Source organism: Sinocyclocheilus grahami, unplaced genomic scaffold (genome assembly GCF_001515645.1).
Source record: "Sinocyclocheilus grahami isolate Dianchi unplaced genomic scaffold, SAMN03320097.WGS_v1.1 scaffold784.1, whole genome shotgun sequence".
In the NCBI taxonomy this organism is placed as follows: domain Eukaryota; kingdom Metazoa; phylum Chordata; class Actinopteri; order Cypriniformes; family Cyprinidae; genus Sinocyclocheilus; species Sinocyclocheilus grahami.
In genome coordinates, this window is record NW_015505963.1 from 118,835 (window position 1) to 136,358 (window position 17,524).

Here is a 17,524-nt window from a genome sequence, read left to right on the forward strand (position 1 = left end):
GCCCCGACTGCGCGAGCTCCGCTCCTATTAATGCTGCTCATTATAATATAAGGCATAATATTGTTTGCTTGTGTAACTGATGTTTGTGCAACTGGCGAGCTCTTTGACGCCCTCCGTATCAATCTCCTCGGAGAAAGACAGGCGGAGCGTCGCGCCCTCTCCCCGGGGGGGAAGTACCGCCGCGCGGGCTTCCGAACCCCGAGAGCGGGCGCTGGATCTGGTGATTAGCAGATCCATACGCGAAACCCCCGAGCACAGCCGCCGCTCCGCCTCGGCGAAAGCGGGGCCGGCACTGCGAGGAACGCTAGTGAAAGCTCTCTCCTCAAAGAGAGCCCTCTGAGAGCGAAGCAAGGCTGCTTTTTTCTTTTTTAACAACTATGCTTCGCTCGCAAGCAAACCACGCACAGGCTGTGTGTGTGTCCACTCGTGATATAATTATATCTTTAAGCAGGGAGGAACACACAACCTACAACGTGGCTTGCTCTCGCCCTTGAAATGCTTTGTCCTTGCATGAGCTTAGACATAGCTGGAGCTTATAGACTTTTGACAGACAACAATAAATATGACTGACACACACAGAGCGCTTCGCTGAATGACAGAAAGCTGACGCTGGCTCCGCCGCACGTGCTTTTATAGCTTCCCGTTCATGACGTCATCCGCCGTGATGTACCGCTCAGCTATTGGACTGATTTCACATGTGATTCAGAGCGTGGGTCACTGAAGGCGTTCCCCTAGCGTTCTCGACGCAGCTCGAGTTCCTGAAGAGGAACTATCAGGAGATGTATTTCATTGCTCAAAAGAGGACAGCGGTACAAGAGTCACATCCAAATCATTGTTTTAAGTGTGAAAACATAGCAGAGAGAAATCAAATAAAAAATGGACTTGTGAAAAGGTCCCTGAAATAATCAGGCCTGTACTGTATTTTAAGCTTTCATTTTATGAGAAGGAGCAGGAGCAATATAAAGCAAGTGTCTCAGAGCTGACAAAAACTATGAAGCTAAGTGACTATTGCATCTCACACAGTGAGAATCAACATGCAGAAGTGAATTGCATGGTTATTTATCCACACTGGATCTACATACTTTAGCCAAAGCAACATAAACTCATTTAGCCTTTTCCAAGGCCCATATTTACAAAATATATAAATAAGCTTTCCATTGATGTATGGTTTGTTAAGACAAGACAAAATTTGGCCGAGATACAACTATTTGAAAATCTGGAATCCGAGGGTGCAAAAAAATCTAAATATTGAGAAAATCGCCTTTAAAGTTGTCCAAATGAAGTGCTTAGCAATGTATATTTATAAATCAAAAATTATGTTTTTTATATATTTACGGTAGGAAATTTACTTCTTAATGGAACATGATCTTTACTTAATATCCTAATGATTTTTGGCATAAAAGAAAGATCGATAATTTTGACCCATACTATGTATTGCTGGCTATTGCTACAAATATACCCCAGCGACTTAAGACTGGTTTTGTGCTCCAGGGTCACAAATAGGATTGAATGGGTGCTGCAGGTGTGGGGCAGTTGGTTGTTTATCAATGGTGTCATGAATTCATACAACTTCATGTAATAAAATAACTTGAAACTACTCTCTCATTATAATAATACTTATTTTTTAACTATTATTAACCTTAAGCATTAACATTTTATGTAGAAACCGATGAGTAGAACAAAAGATTTGAAACAATCACAGATCCGAGGGTCAGGGCATGCTGAGGATATATGGAATTGGAGGTGAAAGGTGGGGAAGTGTTTTTGTGAGAAAGTAAGGCATCAGCAGAAAGGAGGGACATGTGTTCCCACTTCAGACACATTAATGTGTGTGTGTGTGTAAGGAGGCTGGAAGTGCTAAATGACCTTTTGCCCAAATCCCCTCATTCCCATGCTGGTGAATCATGCTTACTGGAAACTCCCCGTTTCCCCCCCCCCTCAGATTCTCAGCAACTCTGCCTGATTACACGTCAGTGATAGACCTGGTAGTTTACACTTGAGCTGGATTACTGCAGTTTAGCATGTGATCTTCTCATTCAGGTCTACTTAGCATTATACATTTGTTTTTATCTTGTTTTATTATTTTGTTGGTGAACAAAATTCGGTAGAAAGCTCAACAGATTTCTCGAAATTTGAATAGCTGACATTCACAAAATTCCTCACTCCCACGTCTTTTGCCTAATTTCATGTGTTTTCGGCTACTCATTTTACCATTTTGATATCAATTCTGAAGAAATAAATAGAAAGAAATCCACAAATTTAATCTTTTCTTTTTTTTGACTTTCAGGGGCTTCTTCCAGGCAGCTTGTGACGTTCCAGCTCCGGAGGAGAAGTTTAACGTGGACGAGTACTCTGACATGGTGACACTCAGCAAACCCATCATCTACATCTCTATTGAGGAGATTATCAACACACACTCTGTAAGACATACAACTTAACATGCAACTGAAAATTACATACAGAGATACAGTTATAATGCTTAGATTACAAGGTAAAAAAATGAAACATGCACAGATGAATTGTGCACAGTAAGATTTATAATATGCATTTAGAAAATTTTCATTTCGTGCCAAATTCAGTAGAAGTGATGACCTTTTCTTTTATCTTATTTCTGGGCTGTTCATATGAAAGAGAATCCAGTTTAGATGTGTCTTGTCAAAACGTGTGGTTTCAGCATTTGCTGTTGGGCCTTGATCTGGAATGTGAAGTCAAATGCTTTTTTTAGACCTGCAGCTCATTGTGATTAAGTTTCATTAGCCACCTATGAGTCATGAGTGGAGTCTTCTGTGAGGAGCGGCTTAACTTGATCTATATGTGTGAGGACGTGACATCATGACCGGTGCAGACATAATAAGAGTCTCTCCAAATTTTTTCCCTCTCAGTCAAGTCTCTACACTCCTTCAGTTGATAAAAACAGACGGACATTTCATTTCAGGACGTTTCTCATTCTGCAGCACATAGACAAACAGATGTGCTGTCAATTTTAAGCAGTATGGCTGTAATGTACTGTATATTATGTTGAATGAGAGATACAGCATTTTATGATTTGAAAATATATTTAGAAGTTGTACATGGAAGAAATTGGTGTCCAAATATTCCATTTAAATCCAACTGTATTGCCTCCTAATGTTGGGTGCTGTTTTGTTTTCTCTGCCAAATTTTAGAACAATGTATTGTAATGAGATGTATTGGAAACAAATAAGTCATCATCTTATGTTGCCAATTACAAATATCAGAAAATGAATCATACACACGAAGACAGGGGGCATCTAAGATATTAACTTTACATTTTACATTTATGTATTTACAATATGTTTTTATTCAAAGTGACTTAGATTGCACTTCAAGGCATACATGTTTTTCATGCATTGCCTGGGAATCGAACACATGAATTTGGCATTGCTAGCACAATGCTCTACTCTTTGAGCTGCAGCAAAGTAACTTTATCTATAAAATTATACTACATCAGACTTAACATATATCATACTTAACGGTACATGTACAGTATTATAACAATTTCATAGAATCTTCTGGGTTTTGCTGTGAATGTAACATGGTACTCAGTTAGTAGTAATAACAATTGCAATAGGAATGTATCTTGATCCAAGCTGTGTGATGTTAAGTATTATTGTGTTTTGTAGTCTGTACAGACTGCTTGTAGCTGGAATACTTAAATTGGCTTTTTTTTCTTCTAGTTGGTGTTGGAACATAAGGAAGCTATTGCTCCAGATCACAGTGATCTTCTGCATGAACTCCTGAAGAACTTGGGGGAAGTTCCTGACGTCGAGTCACTACTTGGTAAAATTATAACAAATACAAACAAATAATTTCATTCATTCACTCAGAGCAGCTTTCAAACACCAGCAGTTTATCCACCTAGAAGAAGTGAAGACTGCAGAGTCCAGATGGATATGCCCTCACTGACAGCTGATTAAAAGAAAAGGACAGTAAACCACTGTCAGAACAATATGAATGTGAAACTCTGACACCCAGGTGAAGGAGCTTTGGATGCAGATGACCCCAGCAAGGAGAACTCACGGAGTCAACTGGCCAAAACAGAGGTCTCCCTTACCCTCACCAACAAGTTTGAGCTGCTGGAAGGAGATGACAAAGACATGAAGGGACTGATGATGAAGTAAGTGAGCAAGTAATCATCACTTCTTTCAACTGCCTTAATACGCAAAATGTCCTAACATAATACATATATCTTTGCCCACACTCAACTTTTCTTCACTGTCTTCATTTCCTGTCTTCATATCTCTCGTGACCCATAGGAGGAAATGGTTTGGTGTCCCGTTTTATCTTTTCCAGTTCTAAAATGGGCCTTTTTTGACCAGCTTGTGTAATTAGAATTGTTGAGTATAGGCTTGTTCACACTAAGACGAATGTTCAGTGCAAAAATTTGATGCGATAAACATTTTAATTTAAATGAACAGCTGGTAATAAAAGACAAACTTTTGCATGCCGTTAATGCAACAGAGTTGTTTTACATAGAGGTATTCTAATTTCTTTTTCATCACAATGCAAAGAAAACTGCCCAACCAGAAGCAGCATAATTTTGGTCATATGGTGTAAAGAGGCCTTAATGACGGCGGTCATCATGAACTTGAAATGTAATACTCTAAGGAAACATTGGTCAACTATCATTTGCTGGCCAGTATTCTCCTAGCACTTGTGTCCTGACCTCTAGCTTTCTAGTCTATCTTTGGGAAGGAAGCAGGAACACTGACGTCACTGCTCATTGTCTATATGTTTACATCTGCTCCATTTCCACGGTATCTGTGAAGCCCCAGTGACCCAGACGTGTATGAACTTCTGTTTACAGACCGTATGAATATCAATTACTGTAACCAGCCAGTTTGTTTATATGCAGTTTGAGACACACCACAAATTAGTCTGCACTTCTTTACAGGCATTTTTGTATGCTTATACTACCAGACAAAACTGTTCCAAACCTGCATAACATTATTTTTCTTTCTTCCTTCCTTCCTTCAGTGGAACATACATAAAACAAAATATTTTGAAGAATGCTCTAGTCCAAAGAATTTAAAATGTCAATTAGCTCCAAAACAACATTTTTGACTGACTGACTATAGACAAAAAACACCAATATTTTTTAAATATCCTCTTTTATTTGAACCTTGACTCTCTTAAGATTTTTAAGGTCATGACAAGCATAAAATTAGTTAAATTCAGTTCAGACATTTGTAAGTTGGGATATTTCACCCAAAATGAAAAAAATTCTGTCATAGTTTTGTCCTTTATGTCACCAGCATATGGCAGTCTTGATCAAATCTCAATTGTGAGTGCCCGTGAAGTAGTCTTGCATTGCATTATCTGCTGGACAATGTCAGCCTGTATCTTAACAGATGAGCACAACATGAGGCACTCTGATATTCCTGACTAGGACATCCTTCTCTTTGTTTGCCTGTCACTTTGCAGAACAAAGAAACTGATAGTGGATGTTGTGAGAATTCAAGCAGGGGAAACACTCACTGATATCCTAGAAACTCCTGCCTCTGCTGAACAGGTATAGTAGGCTCTTTAATTAATGATAAAGACTGATCAGAGGTCAGTCTTCCAACAGATTGAAATGAAATGGATTCGCCTCAATCAACCGTCTCTCTCTCTCTCTGGTGCTGTAGGAGGCAGAGCACGCTAAGCTAGTAGAGCGACAGGTGGTGCAGGACTCTCAGACTCCAGAGGGGCTGAAGAGCAGCAAGGCCATGCTGGAGGACCGCCAGCTGCCTCTGGAGCAGAAGAAGAGAAAGATCTTCAGGAACCTGAGAACTCTAGAGCAGGCTGGTCTGGTCAGCTCAAAACACAAGTACCAGGAAGTCATCAATGACATCTCCAAGGTCAGGCCTGATTGACCTCAGAACTATTTGAAAAGACGTTGGGGCTTGTTGAAAAGTGATAATTGTCTACTGGACAAATGTAGTTATAATGATTGCTTCTGAATTGAATAATACCATGACCTTGTCGCTTGAGGACTGCAGGGTACCATAAACACCTTCCATTAGTTTATGTCTGTTAGACTGAATGTGTTTTTACAATATAATATTTGTAATAACAAAAATGTTTTATTTGGCAGGACATTCGATACCAGCGGCGCTACAGGCAGAGGAGGAAAGCAGAGTTGGTGAAGCTGCAGCAGACTCTGACTGCGCTCAACTCAAAGGCAGCTTTCTATCAGGAACAGATCAATTACTATGACACATACATCAAAACCTGTCTGGATAACCTCAACAGAAAGTGAGTGGAGATACACATGAAGTTCTCGTACAAATGCACTCATGATTATGGGCCTACTGTATATGTGCCTCTTAATAATCACTTAAAATATCTATAAACAAATTTAAAGGCAGGGTAGGTGATTCGATTCAAAACCATTTTTTGTTATGCTGGTTGAAAGTCTCTCACATCCCGATATCAATCACTAAGTTAAGTGGCCTACATTTATTTATATGTAATTATATTGTCTGTGGAAAGCGTAGGACCATAAAATGTTTGTCCAATCAAAATGTTCGGTTCGATGCCTGCCTGCCTGTCAAAATATGTATTTGCATACCTCTGCGCAGCCCGTTTGCGCAGACATGATACGTCATCAGCGCATTCCAGCAAGAATGAAAGGCGTTATTATTGTAATACCATGTGCTATCATGCTTTGTACTGTAATGTTTTCTCACGGGTGAATGAGACATGAGGTAATCTGACAGCGTTGCATTCAATCCTCCACCAACGCCATCTCTCATCATGTCTCTGGTCTGCCTGAGCCACTGAGTGTGTTTGTGTGTTTTGGGAGGAGGCGTGGCTTTGCAAAGTGGTCATGCAGGGAGGGTGTGGATCTTGCTTTCAAAGCTAACTTTGTTATAGCCTTTCCGAAATCGCCTACCTTAACTTTAAAGTCCCCATGAAATCAAAATTTAAATTTTTTGGGTGTTAGTATCAATATGTTAGTCTTAAGGTTATCTATAAGGCAGTGTGGTCCAAAACGCTGAAATCGGTCACTTGTCCACAGAATTAGTATTTTCTGTACAGTGAATGGCACGTAGTGCACTATATAGGGGACAGGGAACGATTCAAACAGTGTAAATATGCTTTCCATTGAGGAAAAAAATAAGTCTGGTTTCGCGCTGTCAAGCTAACCACCGCACACACACACTCTGCTCCGGTCCAGAGACACGATAGCACGGTGCAGCCCACAAAATGTATTTGAATTTTACACAGAATGCTATATTTTATAGCAATATGGATGAGATTGTGGCTGGCATACCCTGCCAAATGCGGCTTTACGGAGCTCAACGGCTCTAGCCCAAGCTGTGATATAAACCAACGCTATTGGCTATTTTAAAAAGGGGCGGGGCTGCTTGATATGTCCTGCCCTGTCTTCCTGTTTCAGTTAAAATGACGTCAACACAGAGTAACGCTGCGTGTTTCTAAGCATTTCAGGGGACCTTTAAGGGATCGATAAATAAAACAGCAAAGTTATTAAAGTAATATATTCAAGTAATACATTCTAAATACAAAAAAATAATACTAAACCTGAAAATTATTATTTTCAATATGATCATGATAACCTTATTGATTTTCTGCTGATCTGAGGTACAGCACATCTGATGTCAATATCAATTTGTTCATTTATCAATGTAATAATTAGATTATTATTTAATTGCTAATTTATTTTATTTAACCTCACGACTAACTTTTATCAGTTTGTCTGTTTATCCTCATGTTTAGACATTCATTTTCTCATTTGATATATTGATATTTAATGATTAGTGATTGCCACAATTGAGCCCTGATACACAATGGCTTGAAGGGAAATTGGAAAGTGTCTACTGTCATTTCCTATAAGACATATAATATTTTATTGATGGTTGTTTTGCAATCAGGAATTCACGAAGGTCCATTAAACTGGACAGAAAGGAAGAGGAGAAGAGCAGTAAGAAGGCCTCAAGGCCTCCCAAGGCCTCGTCTCTGAAGTACACAGCAGCCAAACTGCATGAGAAAGGAGTCATTCTGGAGATTGAAGGCCTCCAGACTAATCAGTATGTTTTTCCTCTTTGCATCATTACTTTTCATTCTATTAATAATTAATATTTGTATTCATAATTAGTAACTTCACATTGAATATCAAATACATAATATCTAAACTGAACTTTCTAATATCTAAAGTTAACCATCCTGTTCTGCTCTTCCTCATGCAGTCCAAAGTGGAGTTTAGCCAACTATTTTTTTCAATCTCTTAAGGCAGATCAAAAGAATATTCAAAATGTTATCTTTTAGTGCTCAGTGATTTAGTCATTTAATTTGTTGTCAATCTCAAGAATGTTATGTTTATATTTCTTTTTGACCAGGCAGGCGCTACCAGTCATTTTGCAACACTGAAATGATTTGCACTGTAAGATGTACAGTATTAAGCTCCACCTATTCCAGTACTTCAGTCAGTGTTTTGTACATTTCAGGTTAAAAAATGTCATGTTCGACATTTGCCCTTGTGAGGAAGTGGGGGACTTCGAGATAAAGGCCAAGTTGATGGGAGTTGAGATGGAGAAGGTGCAACTGCATTTCCAGGTCAGTTCCCAGGTGCACAGAGCCACATGCAGGATATTAGTTGTATTATGTGGAACTGCATTTATGGACGCACCAAGACAGAACTGTTTTTCACCTCTTGTGTGTTTTTTTTTATTATTATTATCAGGACCTTTTGCAGCTCCAGTATGAAGGAGTAGCTGTCATGAAAATGTTCGACAAAGCCAAAGTCAACGTCAATCTACTGATCTTCCTTTTGAACAAAAAGTTCTATGGAAAATGAACATCCCTTGGAGTTAATTCAGTGAAAATATGTTCAGTGAAAAATATTAACTAGCTATCAGAGTCTCATTTTAGATGTTAGTTTACACAAATTGTACAAAAAGAACAGATTGTGCCTTTGGTTTTTAGATGTTTTTGTAAAAGAAATTTCTGAGCATTCAGGGTATTTGTGCAACTGTGTTTGCAGGTCTTCTGTATTTGATTAACTATACAGTGAGATCTTACCATTCTAAGAATTATTCTAAGAATTCAGCAAAGCTGTACATACAAAGCTTACATTTGAAAGGAAATTTAATCAAACCACAATCAAAACAACAAATTACTTCTGTTTTTTTTGTTTTGTTTTTTTGGAAAATTGTGTATGGATTATATTTTTCAATACAAGTGTAATTGAAATATATATTTTATAGCAAGTAATGTATTGCATGCTGCAATGTTTTAATATCTTAGAAATTAATAAGATGAATTACTTTTAATGACTGATAATGCACTACTGCCATATGGCTGTTAAATAAGATAAACCAGAGGAGACTTTTCACAAGACTGTCATGAACTAGTGCCTTTCATTTCTAAGTGCTCAAATGTGCATCTTTTTAAAGATACTTATTAAACGGCATTCCTAAAAGTTTTCAGTTAAAAAAATGACAATGTTCTGTGCTGAGAAGATGGATTAATGTTATTGATTTTAAATAAATACAACTATCATACATCAAAACGTGTTTTTTCATATACACGGTATATATAGGGGAGACTGGATATATGACACAAGGGCTGTATTATGAATCAAAAGCCTAATCATATAAATGCAGACGTTTATGGTGATTTCAAATTGACATTTTTGTGATTACTATTCTCCAAACAAAATTGAACCTTCATACTGTATATTTTAATAGCACTTGGAGAAACAAATAAGCACAATATAATATACTGTGAAGTAACTTAAAATAACCTTAAATAAATAAAATATGTAGTTTAAAGTTTGTATCAGCTAGTCCTGGACTCCCTTGTGTTAAGTAGGCGTTGACATGCACGCGACAGACAGCGGAGTGAATTCATCAACTTCCAGTCTTTCCTGATGTCTGAGGACTGCTGTTGAGCTCATGCTCATTCACTGAAAAGTCTTTGCCTGTTTTATTTAGTTTTTGCGCTTTTTTTCATCATTTTTGAGCCGCACCGTTTGATTCAGTCGTGATGTTGCGGATTATGGTGTTGATGGGGCTGCTGGCTGTGGAGGGCTCTGCGGCTGCGCTGCCCAAGAACGGTAAGACATTTACAGCCTGTCTCTGCACGTGACACAGGCTAAAATATGATGAACTTAAGTAACATACAGTGCTTTGGTGAGAGGAGCAAATGTGAACTTTCTGTACTTTGTATTTTTGAAAGTAAGCATTACAATCCACTGCTAAAAAAATGACGTGCGAGTTGTATAGCTGCTTCTACATACTTTGAGAAGCAAAGTTCACACTAATTGCTTACTAGTTAATAATGAGTGTCGAGTCCTACAGTAAGGTTAACCTTGCCTGGTTTAAATGTTTCAAAATGATTAACGGTTAAAACATTCATTAGAAATGTAGAAAAGTAATTATAAGTAATTAAGTACTTTACTTTAATAAAGTAATAAAGTAAAGTTACACTACTGATTACATTTTAAATAGGGTAATTTGTAATCTGTAATCCATTACATTTAACAAAGCAACCTTCCCGACACTGCTCGGCATTTAATTTGGTAAACCATTTCTTCTTAAAGGGGTCATATGATGCGATTTCAATTTTTCCTTTCTCTTTTAAATGTTACAAGCTCTTGGTGCATAAAGAAGATCTGTAAAGTTGCAAAGACTAAAGTCTAAAATCCAAAGAGATATTCTTTATAAAAGTTAAGAGTCAACCACGCCTACCTAAAACGGCTCGTTCTAACACGCCCCCACATGTCTACATCACGATGTGGGAAGATTTGCATAACGCCGCCCAAATGTTCACGCAAAGAAAGAAGGCGTAACTTTTATTCTCGCTGTAGTATTGTTGTTGCCGCTGCCGCCATGTCGTGAAGGCGCTGTGTGTTTCGTTGTGAAAGCAAAATTACTTTGTTTGGCCTTCCAAAAGAGGACGATATCTGCTTCGTCATGTCTGGAGCTGATCCGTGCTGGTCACTGAGGAAATACATCAACTTCGCGCTGTGGATCACTGGATCGGCTTTCACCATGGACGAAGCGGAGTTTAGCCTGGGGTCGTCACATGTGGTTGCCGCAAGCCCACCCGCCGCCGCTCACTCAATGCCGGCCTCCACTCACTCAAGCCCGCCGTGTTTCGTTGTGAAAGTGAAACTAATTTGTTTGGCCTTGCAAAAGAGGACACGACTAGAAATCGGCAGTTAAGTTGTATTTACAACACTGTTCCAGAACAGTTCAACCCAAATATTCAGATGTGTGCAGCGCATTTTATGGAGGACTGTTTCCTGATCCTGGTAGAGTAGACTACAACGCCGGTTGTTCTGACTCACAGACTGTAAGTAAGTTTTTTATATTTAAAGAACTTGCCACTGATGATTCAAACGCAAGTTTTGAGCAGTGTAGAGTAGCACTTGTAGTTTGTAATTTCTCCAATCACAAATGCAGACATGGTTTTATGTTTACGCGGTGCAATGCAATGCAACGCGTAAAAACACAGTATAAGTCATTATAATGTGTAATTATGTCCCCACTGGATGCAACAAATGCCTAGTTTATAATGGGTTTTAATGTTTTTATCTCGTCGCTCCGGCCGGGACAAGGCATCACAATATGGCAAGGGGCGTAACATTTCCGTCACACGCTTGAGGTATTCGGCCAATCACAACGCACTGGATAGCTGGCCAATCAGAGCACACCTCGCTTTTCAGACCGATGAGCTTTGTAAAAATCGACTCGTTTCAGATAGGCGTGGCATAGAGGAAAAACAATAATGTACAGTATGTGGAAAATGTGTTTTTTGAACCTTAAACCGCATAAACACATATACACAAAATAATGTTCTTTTTAGCAACATCATATGACCCCTTTAATGCAAGACTGCTTGAATGACAGTGTTCTGTAAAGTAGGCTAAGGCGTAGTTGAAATATTATGTTGAAAGCACGAGCATTTATTAGCGCTTATGGTAGCCTAATTAATTGCATTTCAAATAACATGAACAACTAAAAATCGTTTATGAAAAAATAAAAGCTTAAAACCAAGTTTGAAAAAAATGAAGCGTCTAGCCTGAGCATGTTAGCAAGGATATTAGTATCTAAATAATAAAAAATAATATTGATCTAAAATGAAAAATAAACTTAAAATAAGTGACAGTAAATAGCAATTGAACAAACTGTAAAATTTAACAGTAATTCATTTTAATTTATATTTATGTTGAAACCATGTAGCTTAGTGTCCCAGAGTGGCAATGGATTATTTGTTTATTATTCATTTATATATAACCTATATATATATATATATGTATGTATGTATGTATGTATGTATGAAAACTTTGAATAATAAAGTATCTAGCCTGGCCAGGCAGAAAGACCAGATAAATCCAACAAAATTGTCTATGCTGGTTATGTATGTATGTATGTAGTCCATGCTGGCTGGCGGAGGTATTCGTATTTTTATATATATAATTAAAGTAATGAAGTAATCATTAAAGGGATAGTTCACCCAGAAATGTAAATTTGATGTTTATCTGCTTACCCCCAGGGCATCCAAGATGTAGGTGACTTTGTTTCTTCAGTAGAACACAAACGAAGATTTTTAACACAAACCGTTGCAGTCTGTCTTATAATGGAGGTGAATGGGAATCACGGCTTTGAGTTAAAAAAAAACATATACAAACAAAACCAAATTAAACCCTGCTGCTTGTGACGATACATTGATGTGTAAAGACACAAAATGATCAGTCTTTGCAAGAAACTGAACAGTATTTATATAGATTTTTACCTCTCATTCACGCACTGTCCGAACTGTCCTGAGCGGCGGCGCGTCCTCCTGAGCATGTTCTCAACAACAGGCACGTGAGGCATCTTCTTCTTCTTCCATTTTTGGTGTGTTACATCCTGTGTGCATATCGCCACCTATCTCTCAAGTAGACCATTGACACTCCTAATTGAGATTGTAGATAAAGTGTCAATGGTCCACTTGAGAGATAGGTGGCGGTAATGCACTTATAAGTCTGCGATCCGCCGTAAAGCAAGAAGAAGACGCCTCAGGCGCCTGCGGTTGAGAACGCGCTCCGGAGGACGTGCCGCCGCTCAGGACAGTTCGAATAGTTCGGACATTGCGTGAATCAGAGGTAAAAAACTATATAAATACTGTTCAGTTTCTTGTACAGACCGATCGTTTTGTGTCTTTACAGATCAATGTATCGTCACGAGTCGCAGGGTTTAATTTGGTTTTGTTTGTGTATGTTTTTTTTTACTCTCAAAGCCATGATTCCATTCACTTCCATTATAAGACTGACAGACTGCAACGGTTTGTGTTAAAAAAAATCTTCGTTTGTGTTCTACTGAAGAAACAAAGTCACCTACATCTTGGATGCCCTGGGGGTGAGCAGATAAACATCAAATTTTCATTTTTGGGTGAACTATCCTTTTAAGGAATCATTATAACCAGGAAACAAACTTTTTTTTTTCAAGCAAACATTTTACACCTAAATACATTCATTATGTACTTCTTTTTCCAGAATCATATATTCGGACATTTTCTGGTTTTTTCCTCACTGTCACCGATGAGCCAATTGATTTCCTTGACGTGCAGGAGGAGGGCAGCGGCTCTGGCTCGGGTCCCAAACCCAAGAAAGATCACCACCACCATGTGACTAAAAAGACTTATCATATCTCTCCGGAGGCCTCCAGCCTCCTCACAGGCCGCGTGTTGACCGCTGTCATCCCAACAATATACATTATAGTGTTTATCATCAGCGCTCCTCTAAATCTCCTGGCGCTGGTCATGTTTGTGCGCAAAGTGAGACCGAAAAAACCGGCGGTGATTTATATGATAAATCTGGCTTGCGCCGACCTTCTGTTCGTCCTGGTGCTCCCGTTTAGGATAGCCTACCATTACAACGGAAACAACTGGATATACGGGGCCGGCATGTGTCGCTTCGTCACGGCCGCTTTCTACTGTAACATGTACTGCTCTGTGCTGCTCATGATGTGCATCAGTGTGGACCGTTTTATGGCTGTCGTTTACCCGATGGACTCGCTCACCTGGCGCAGTCCGCAAACCGCGTCCGTCGTGTGCGTCGCCATGTGGCTTCTGTCCATCGGCGGTGTGACGCCTTTGCTAATTTCCAATCAAACCATTCACCTACCTGACCTGGGCATTACCACCTGTCACGACGTCCTTGACCTCCACCACCTCCGCGAGTATTACCTGTACTTCTTCCCCATCATCTCTTCGCTTTTCTTCTTCATCCCGCTCATTTTTAGCACCGTCTGCTACGTGCGCATCATCCAAGCCTTGTGCGCGGCCAACGTGGAAAACCGCGCGAAAAAAACGCGGGCCGTCTTTATGGCCGTAACGGTTTTTTCTGTTTTCGTCATATGCTTCGCGCCCACCAACATCATCCTGTTGTCGCATTACGTGCAGTTCGCGCACAAGCACAACGACGCGTCCTACGCCGCGTACTTGGTGTCCACGTGCATAGGGAGCGTCAGCTGCTGTCTGGACCCCCTCATGTACTACTTCGGATCGTCTCAGTGCCAAAAACAGGTTCTCGCCTTTCTCAAGTGTCAGGGAGCGTCAGGCGTCGAGAGGAGCGCACAGTTCACCAGCACCACCAGATCAAGCAAGCTGGAGACTTTTAAAAGCAGCGTGAGCAACCAGTACAGGAAGCTGATGGTATGAGCAGACTGATTTTAAACGGGGTTTGAGAACTTTGCAGCTGGTCAGGGTGAGACCTTCTCAAACCTGCTGTAACAGGTTTCCAAGGACTTTAAATCATTTATTTTATCAGGTCCAGCTCATGACATTTATAGGAGTTGATTGCACTCCATCATAACATTTCCAAGAACATCTGGCACTTAAATCGCTTTTCTATCATCTCTGCTAATGTATAGATTCTTTCTTTATTTTGGTATTCCTTACCATGTTAAAAAGCTATATTCTTGCCAATAAATGCATATTTACATATCAGACACTTAATGCTTTTTAAAAACAAAAATTACAGTTGTATGTTACATTTTTTTCTGTTCACCGTAATTTACTTGATGGCTGGATTTTACTTGGTGAAAATTCTCAAAACCATTTCCACCTATGGTTTTATCTTTAGGTAGATATTACAAACGTGCACTACCTTTGAAAAGTTTGGGGTCAGAAAATGTATTCAGCAAGGATGCATTAAATTGACAGTAAGGCTTTTATAATGTTACAAAAGATTTCTATTTCAAAGAAAATACTGTGGTTTAGAATTTTCTATTCATCAAAAAAATCCTGAAAAATGTATTACCGTTTCCATAAAGATACAATTAGTGGTACACAACTGTTTTCAGCATTGGTAATACTAAGAAATTATTCTCCAGCACCCAATCTGCATAATAGAATGATTTTTGAAGGATAATGTGACACTGAAGAATGAGGAAAAAAATGATGCTGTGCTCACGGGAATAAAATGCATTTTTAAATATATTAAAATTGAAAGTTATTTAAAATTGTAATATTTCACAACATTACTGTTTATAGAGTATTTTGATCAAATAAATGCAAAAATGAGACCTTTTTTTAACAATTAAAAAAATCTTTCAGTCCCCAAACTTTTTAACGGTAGTGTATAACAATGCAAATTATGTAAATAAAGGCTTCAAATCTTGTTTAAATGACCAACATAGCTGGTCACCAACATATTTTGTGCTTTGAACACTGATATGTGACCCTGGACCACAAACCCAGTCTTAAGTCACACAGGTTTATTTGTAGCAATAGCCATGAGTCAAAATTATCGATTTTTCTTTTATGCCAAAAATCATTAGGATAAGTAAAGATCATGTTCCATGAAGATATTTTGTAAATTTCCTACCTAAAATATATCAGAACTTAATTTTTGATTAGTAATATGCATTGCTAAGAACTTCATTTGAGCATCTCTAAAGGCGATTTTCTCAATATTTTGATTTTTTTTGCACCCTCAGATTCCAGATTTTCAAATAGTTGTATGTCGGCCAAATATTGTTTAATATCAATCCATACATCAATGGAGAGCTTATTTATTCAGCTTTCAGATGATGTATAAATATCAATTTTAAAAAATGTATCCTTATGACTGGTTTTGTGGTCCAGGGTTACATATATTGGTTTGTCTCAATCAAGCTCTTTAACCTTCTCAAATTTCATATCGAACAAGAGTATTATTTTACCATCTACGCAACGAGAATGAACTAACATAATTAATTTATGGTGTCTTCTGGCTTGTGCAGTTTTTTTTCCTCAAGAAAGGTTATATACACAAACACATACTACAAATGGTGAAAATGATTTTTATATCAGCATATCCAGATTCTTTACAGATAGCTGTATTTACAAGAACAAATCCAACATGACAAGAAATCTTGAAAAAATTCAGGTCAGTCCATTACATTAAGGGATATACTTTACATTTGTCTTATTCTGGAGCAAAAATGAAATTAAGCCAACCTTTGGTTCGCCTAAACAATGTGTTTGATAAAGGGTGATTTTGTCAGTGATCGGCATCTGATCAAATCCTTGCTTAACTTAGTTTGAAAACAACGCAATATGATGAAGGCCTTGAAATGTCACATTTAGCTCACTCAACAACAACAAAATTATTTTTTCTGCTGTTCAATCATAACGGTGTAATTGAATTATGCTGCATCTAAAAGTGGAACATTTTATTTATTACATTTAAGGAACTGCTGTTTTTTGCTATCAGCTATGCTGCATACCACAGAAAAAAAACCACTACATAAAAAAGGTACATACAAAAACTTGTGGAAAGATTCAATAATTAAAAAAATGGATTGAGCCCTGTGTGAATCCAAACAGGAGACAGGACAATATTAACAATGGGATGATAAAAAACGGCGGAAAAGCTTCTTCTAGGTGTCTTCAGCTTCCTTTCATGGCTTGCTTAAGTTTATTCAGATTTAGTGTAGGATGACGTTACTGTAATTCATAATAGTTCACCAAAGACAAAATGAGTAGAAAACCAAAGAGATGGTTTTGAGAAGATCCTGTTTTTTTTGCTGAACACGGTGAAAACATAACTCCTGTGCTGTCCTTTCACACGCTCATTGTCATGTTTGGAGAGTACTGCAAGACAGGAAGGTAGTTTGAATGACAGCTGCTGCTGTATTTAACACATATGATCATATAGAAAAGGCTTTCTGCATACATACACTTTCACTCTGAAATGGGTTGAGGAAGTTGCCACTCATTTCTCCATCATCTCTTGGTGTGCCAGGCTGATTATTCATGCTGAGGTTTCCTGGTGAGCTCTGATGAATGTGAACATTGAGTTTGAGGACAGAAACCACAAATGAATTTCAGAGAAATGGTCGTCACTGTTTAAATGTCTGTCAAAACAGTACGGAAATGCCCCATACCTTTGGGAGGCTTTCAATGTCGCCAGATCCTGCTGTTGAATGGAGGGAAAAGGAAGAGACTTTAAAGTATTAAATATATATATATATATATATATATATATATATATATATATATATACACTGTATGTTGTATTGTGTTATCT

General features: G+C 38.4%; 3 protein-coding genes across 4 annotated transcripts in view; 2 read left to right on the forward strand and 1 right to left on the reverse strand.

The window, feature by feature from the left end:
* Positions 1-9,518, forward strand: part of LOC107561620 (ras GTPase-activating-like protein IQGAP1) — a 71,089-nt gene extending 61,571 nt beyond the window's left edge. The window contains exons 30-38 of the mRNA XM_016246093.1: positions 2,288-2,420; positions 3,696-3,798; positions 3,994-4,135; positions 5,443-5,530; positions 5,646-5,858; positions 6,095-6,255; positions 7,896-8,051; positions 8,469-8,577; positions 8,705-9,518. Coding sequence (XP_016101579.1) covers positions 2,288-2,420; positions 3,696-3,798; positions 3,994-4,135; positions 5,443-5,530; positions 5,646-5,858; positions 6,095-6,255; positions 7,896-8,051; positions 8,469-8,577; positions 8,705-8,818 — 1,219 coding nt within the window. The 3' untranslated portion in view covers positions 8,819-9,518. The remainder of the gene's footprint in view (positions 1-2,287; positions 2,421-3,695; positions 3,799-3,993; positions 4,136-5,442; positions 5,531-5,645; positions 5,859-6,094; positions 6,256-7,895; positions 8,052-8,468; positions 8,578-8,704) is intronic.
* Positions 9,519-9,906: 388 nt separating this feature from the next.
* LOC107561622 (proteinase-activated receptor 1-like) lies at positions 9,907-14,953 on the forward strand. Its single transcript, XM_016246095.1, has 2 exons — positions 9,907-10,078; positions 13,505-14,953. The coding sequence occupies exons 1-2, from the start codon at positions 10,009-10,011 to the stop codon at positions 14,668-14,670; spliced, it is 1,236 nt and encodes a 411-aa protein (XP_016101581.1). The 5' UTR covers positions 9,907-10,008; the 3' UTR covers positions 14,671-14,953.
* Positions 14,954-16,289: 1,336 nt separating this feature from the next.
* LOC107561624 (single-stranded DNA-binding protein 2-like) overlaps positions 16,290-17,524 on the reverse strand; it is a 29,496-nt gene continuing 28,261 nt past the window's right edge. For both annotated transcript variants that reach the window (XM_016246097.1, XM_016246096.1), the window contains exons 15-17: positions 17,382-17,413; positions 17,175-17,273; positions 16,290-17,088 (exon numbers count right to left, since the gene is read on the reverse strand). In XM_016246097.1, the coding sequence (XP_016101583.1) occupies positions 17,059-17,088; positions 17,175-17,273; positions 17,382-17,413 (161 nt within the window). In that variant the 3' untranslated portion in view covers positions 16,290-17,058. The remainder of the gene's footprint in view (positions 17,089-17,174; positions 17,274-17,381; positions 17,414-17,524) is intronic.

Excerpts from the sequence above, each read along its gene's own strand:
- LOC107561622 (XM_016246095.1), top strand. The coding sequence starts at position 10,009 with ATGTTGCGGATTATGGTGTTGATGGGGCTGCTGGCTGTGGAGGGCTCT. Across the intron at positions 10,079-13,504 it reads GGCTGCGCTGCCCAAGAACG|AATCATATATTCGGACATTT; the intron begins GTAAGACATTTA and ends TTCTTTTTCCAG.